The sequence below is a fragment of the Apteryx rowi genome, unplaced genomic scaffold, assembly GCF_003343035.1.
Source record: "Apteryx rowi isolate R43461 unplaced genomic scaffold, aptRow1 scaffold_0, whole genome shotgun sequence".
NCBI classification, from domain to species: domain Eukaryota; kingdom Metazoa; phylum Chordata; class Aves; order Apterygiformes; family Apterygidae; genus Apteryx; species Apteryx rowi.
The window spans coordinates 134704-140703 of NW_020447195.1; the positions used below are offsets into that span (position 1 = coordinate 134704).

General features: G+C 48.4%; 1 protein-coding gene across 7 annotated transcripts in view; it reads left to right on the forward strand.

Annotated features, from left to right (window-relative positions):
• Positions 1-5628, forward strand: part of NDRG3 (NDRG family member 3) — a 68649-nt gene extending 63021 nt beyond the window's left edge. For 6 of the 7 annotated variants that reach the window (XM_026056300.1, XM_026056314.1, XM_026056322.1 and 3 more), the window contains 4 exons: positions 690-737; positions 1412-1447; positions 1537-1588; positions 4034-5628. In XM_026056300.1, the coding sequence (XP_025912085.1) occupies positions 690-737; positions 1412-1447; positions 1537-1588; positions 4034-4212 (315 nt within the window). In that variant the 3' untranslated portion in view covers positions 4213-5628. The remainder of the gene's footprint in view (positions 1-689; positions 738-1411; positions 1448-1536; positions 1589-4033) is intronic. The other variant, XM_026056308.1, reaches the window with a different exon arrangement.
• The last annotated feature ends 372 nt before the right edge of the window (positions 5629-6000 follow it).

Consider the following 6000-nt stretch of genomic DNA (forward strand, 5'->3'; position numbering starts at 1 on the left):
GTCTTCTGTTCAGACTGGAAAATCTGGAAGTCTGAGGAGTCTGTCAAGTTCTGATTTTGCTAGCATAATATCCCTGAGGATTCTTGTGGCTTCCCAGCCCACAGTTGGGAGAGGGGATTTGGCTTTCTGGACCTTGGCTCACCTGTCTGGTTGCCTGTGTTTTTAGCTTGTGATAACTTGCCCTGCTGAGGCTGCTTTTTCTGTGAGGCCCTGGCCCCCACTGATTCCCTGAGTACAGCGGGCCTACAGAGAAGAGGTGACTGTGCCACCTTGCCTGGCTAGGGGACTAAATGGTCTTCCTCTGTGCTGCACTGCACAAAAGTCTTCCCTCCCAGTCCAACTGTCAGAGCCCTGGGGATGCTCCAGTGTTTCACAGTGCAAGGTAACCTGTTATCCAAAACCTGTGGACACTTCCCTTTGAGATCACAGCCCCATCTCTCAGAACAGTGACATTCTGTCACTGCAAGGTCCCCTTGGATGGGAACACCTGCCCTTCCTCCTTGCGTCTTCCATTCATTGTTCTCTTCCTACATGGTGCCTACTTTCTTGCTCAGTCCTTCCTGGTTCCAGAGAAGCACCCCTTGGTGAGGACAGTCATTGCCTCCATTGAAGCAGCTGCCCAACGTTTTGTGTCTGACTCTTCAGGCTTCTGTGTGATGCCATGTCCTTCTTTCCCCCTTTGATTTTAGGTTGAATGCAATTCACGGCTTGACCCAACCAAGACTACCCTTCTGAAGGTAAGTGCCATTCCAAAATCCTTCCAGCCTGCTTCTGAGGCTCCATTTAGGTGCTGGCCCTCCATACATTTAGCTTTAAGAGGTTTCTGGACAGTCCTTCTGGGCTATGTCCTCTCCTGCATGGAGACAGACTCAGGAGAACAGAGTTTTTTGTGAGAGGGTCCCTGATTCCCTGCTTTAAGACCAGTTTTCTGTTGTCTTCAACCAGCAAATGGCAGGAGTATTTTGTATTGGTAGAGGTACTCTGTCCCCACCCTGCTATCTGTCAGCAAAAATGTCACTTTTTCTAGCTTCGTACTAGTCCATCCCCTCCTCAGCTATCCCTGTGGAAGTGGGCCAAGCAGCTACTGTACAGAAGTGTGAAATGCCAGGTTTGGGGAGAGTGGCAGGATGATCCGGGATGGTGGAGGGTTATTCTTGGGTTCCTACAATATGACCTGGGATTGCTTGGTAATGCAGCCCCCAAGATGCTGGGTGCCTTCAGCAACAGCCACCAATAAGATATATCCTTAGGCCTTGCTTTGGCTTTAGGGTTGAGGTGGCAAAAGTGTGCCTCATGTGGCCATGCAGTCTGTTCCCTCAGCCCCAGTGTGGTGGGCAGTGCTGCTGCACTTCTAGGATGGGGATCATCAGATGGGAAGGTGGTTCAACCTCCCTTTTATTCCCTGTTGCAGATGGCAGACTGTGGGGGCCTGCCCCAGGTTGTTCAGGTAAGAAACACTTAGCTCTCCCTCTGAATTTGCTTTGTATAGACCGTCTTGCTCTGCTCACACTAAAGCCTCATCTTCTGTGTCCACAGCCTGGAAAGCTGACCGAAGCCTTCAAGTACTTTGTGCAGGGAATGGGCTACAGTAAGTGACAAACACAATTTTCTGTTTTGAAGCAGGGTTGGTGTGGGAGAACTCAACCCTTCTGGTCCATCTGAGCCCATTGACATTTGTGTCCCCACCTGTGAGTTAGTGTGGTTGCCAGCAGATCCATCTACATTAGAAAATCAACTAGTGTGCTAACAAGTGTTAGAAAACCAATGTTGTTCCCTGATGTGTGTTTAATCCACACTGAAGCCAGAGTGGTGACCCCATTTTGGTTGCTGATGTTGGTAAAATGTTGTCAGTCCTTGTTTGTCCCAGTCAGGAAAAACGTGCTACTGAAGACAGTAAATTTTCTCTGCTGACTGCATACCTTCTCTGGAGGGGAAGGAATTAGCAGTAAAGTGTCGCAGTTGCGATAGGTACATGAAAGCTCTTTTCTTCCTTCTCAGACATACCTATTTCTTTTAGATTTTCACTGCACTAAGAGTCAGTGATATCTCAGATTGGAACCCTCTAATTACAGAATAGAGAGCTGTGTGCCTTCCAAGATACCCTGCAAGCCCAGAGGGAGCTGTGCTTTGATCCAGTCCATACCCTGCTTCTTCCTTGTGCTTGGAGTCAGAAGACTGTTTTCTGACTGTGTCAGGCTGTGAGCTGTTTAGCTCCCCCGCCCTTGGTACTCCCGAGACTGGCAGACTTCACGAGAAGAACTTCTTAGTGCACTAAATCAACTCTGCCTCCATTGCAGGCACCTTGGCACAGCTCTCCGTCTTGCCTGCCAGGGGCCAGGGCTAGGAGTTCCCTACTGATGGATGAACCTTCAAGAGCTGGAATTATGGGAGGGGTCAGTTCACGTGGTTGGTTAACAACTAAGCATGGCCACTGTGGCAGCTGTCACACTCCCCAAGCTCACAGGTCTGCACCTGGGTGGAGGTGCTTTGCTAAATCGTGAGCTTCAGGGCTCAGAAGAAGTTGTCCTTTTCCTTAGAGCTAGGTGTAGTTGACATGAACGCAAGGCTCCTGTTGGCCAGAAGAACCTGATGCTGCAGAGGAGGATGCCAGATGAGAAAGGCTCCCTCAACCTCACAGACTGAGAGCATTTCCTTGTTTAAGTCTGACTGTTTTGTCCTGGTGTTAATAGAATCGACAAGTACTGTCATCAGAGCAAGGACTTCAGCAGGACTTTGGGATTCAAATCTCTTGCCAACTGGATGTGCAGTGCTGGGGGAAGAAGAGGGGTCATTTTCTACTTTCAGAGTTAGTAGCTAGTCCCAGAGAGAGCTGTGTTCCTGACTTTGTTGGAAAAGACTGTTAGGGCTGCTGACTGTGGGCCAGCAAGGCCTCCTTTCTCAGAGGAGGGGAACAAGAGAGAAACAAGTCAGTAGCTTGCTACTTCTAGAAAGGCAGAAGCCACTTCCCCAAGGACTATTCTGGTTACTTCTGCACATTGACTACAGCAGTTGGACCTGCTGTGCACCCACTGCAGGTAGAAGGAAATGCCTTGCAGCAGGCTTGTAGCAGAAATCTGATGCTGTCAGCTCAAGGAAGGACTCACAAATTTTTGTTCAGTATCTGGAATTGCAGAGTATGCCCCAGTTTCCCTGCCTTAAGAAAATAACATCTGTGTTGAGTTGTTGTGGTGTGTACAGTGGGGAGGTAGGGTCACCAGGTACACTGCAGTTTCTAGCTAGGAAGGCACTGGTGAGATCTGGCCTTGATCAGATTTTTGAGTCAGCTTGGCATCCCTCTGAGATGCTTGTTAGCAGCTCTTTTCACAAATATTGGGAGCTTTCAATGCAATGTGTGAGCTGGGAGCAGAAGGGAAGGTAGCTGGGGATCCCAGGAGCAGTGCAGGCGCTAGTCACACCCTGCAACTAATTGGCTCTTTCCTGTATTCATCCCTTTCCTTGTCTCATGTTGTTTCCAGTCCCTTATGTGCAGCTCAGCCACCTAAGCACTGAGTCAGGTACATTGAACTGTGCATCCGGCTCGGCCCGAGTCTGTGTACTGAGTTGAATGATTCTTTGGGTGCATTGCTCTGTCTCAGCATGTCCTGCTGGCCTGCTATGGGCTAGGCTGATCCATTGTACAATGTGTATGCTATGGTTTTTCACCTTTCATTTGTATTTTGTTGATTGTGCATGATTTCAGCTCTGTGTTTTTTTAGAGCAAAGAGACTAACTTTCAAAAGGTCATCTGTACAACAGCTGCCTTGGTTTGCACAGACACTCACCATGACTGCACTTGCAAATGTTCAGTTATACTTCTGGCATTTGCTCACCTTGGACCTTTTGAAATTGGGCCTTAAACATCTTGCTTTAGACGTGCAAAAACTAAATTTTGGCAGTGAATAGTGAGTTTTCTTCCTGGGGGTATAGCTCTTTTTGTGCTTACCCAGCGACACGTATTTGAGTGACTGTGATTCTTGCTCTGCGCCTAAGAACTTCCTCCTTTTATAAGTCCCCTTTTTGTTCTTTCTTGCAGTGCCAGCAGCTAGTATGACCAGGCTGATCCGCTCCCGTACTCACTCCTCCTCTAGCGTGGGCTCTGGGGAGAGTGTCCGCAGCCGGTCTCATACCAGCAACCATGGTGAAGGAAGTGTTGGAACCCCAGAAGCAATTGATCTCCAGGAAGCACCTCAAACCATGGAAGTATCCTGTTAAGCAGGAACCCCTCTTCTGGATTCAGACAACTCCACTTGCCCCCACTGAACCCACTCAGAATCTAGCATTTCATCCAACATGGCATTAACTGTTCTCTCTAACTTGTGCATGCCCATCTGAGCTGCCACCTCCTTGGTAGTCTGTACTTGGCATTACTTTGGTCCTTTCTGTATGCCCTTGGCATCAGGGCCTCTTTAAAACTCATTAACATTCCGCAGTCTTAGTAAGTCATGTTACTGTACATGCTGATACCACCTCCTGTCTGTGCTGTATATCAATCCAGATGACAGCCATTGTCTCCCCCTTTCATTTAAATATAATTTCTGTGGCTTTGTGAGGTTTAGAATTGCTTTCTAGTTGTGCTTCTGCTAAAGGACCCTTGTGGTGCAGTTTGTATGGCGTCTGTGGGATGTGGGAAAGCAAGACTACGATGGTGTGAAACTCCAGACATCGGAGGCAGGCAGTGCTCTCCTGCAGAGCTGTGCCTGGAGTGCAGAACCCACCAGAGGGTCTTTGCATTCCCCAGACTCTTGGCATGCCAAGCAGTCCTGGGGAGAACAAATGGTCAGAAATACTGTCTTGGTCTCATCTCTGTATGTGTTTTAAGAAGGAGCAGAGTGATTTCTTACCTAAGCCTCCTGAAAGGGCAAAGCAATTAACAAGTTAACTTACACTAACCAAGGTGCACTATTCAACAGAGTACAAGGGATTAAACGACAGCAGCCCTGGCTTCCAGACTGCCTCTGCTGACCCACCAGAACTCTCCTGCAGCAGTTTTTGCAGGAGGACCAGATGCAGATAAGATAACCCTTAGTCACTAATTCTGGTTATTAGACCATCTTCCCTGGCGCAGGTGAATCTTTAACATTAAGTAGATTGTGAAATGGGCAGCAGTGCCCCCTGGCAGGTGGAGATCCAGAAATCTCCTGCACTGCCAGCTCTGCTTCCCACTGCTGCCATCCCCACGCAAGGTGTCTGCACAGAATATTAACTGAGCCTGAAGAAACACCAGTGAATGTAGATGACTCTTATCAGACACACATCTGTGTTACACAAGCCAGAAGTGTGAGCAGTGAATGTCTACCTGCAGGTACTGTTTACTGTCTTCATCAAATTCACAGTTCTGCTGCCTTTTTGCATCTGGCTGGATCAGAGGCAAATGCCTGTTGCGTGCCAGGGTCTAGCTGTTAAATGGGAGAAAAGGGATAAGTGGCCAGGCTAATACAGGTCTCTTGATAGACGAGCAAGACATCCTTTCTTAACTGTTGAGCAGTCCTGACTCACTGGGAGCCAGCTCCTCCAAGGGTCGCACTCATGTTCTGCTCCATTTCAGGTAGGGAATGGGACTGGGAGGCTATGCCTGAGGGGGACTTTGTACCAGTTATTAAATAAAGCTATAACTGAGTCTCATTGTTACCCTGTCTGCTTGTGTTGTTTCTACTGGGATGACCTGGCACTGCTGCTGGTTTCATCAGGTTTGGTGTCTCCTGCTGGGAAAAGTGAACTATTTTCCATGAAATGGGTAGCATTGACCGCTTCTTTCCAGAGGCCCCTTTGTGGCCATGCAGAAGCAGATGTGGTCAGGCTGTCCAGGTGATATGGTATCCCCTGGAAGAGGCTGTTTAATGGTGTTGGAGAGTTGGTTTCTGCTAAAATGCCAAAATAAGCTTCCAGCTTTGACAGAGTGAGAGAGCCTGTATGAAAGGTTTGCCACAAAGTAGAGATACTGCCAAGAATTGCCTCCAAACAAAGGAGCATACTAAGAGTTGTCTTCCCTGGTGAACAGTG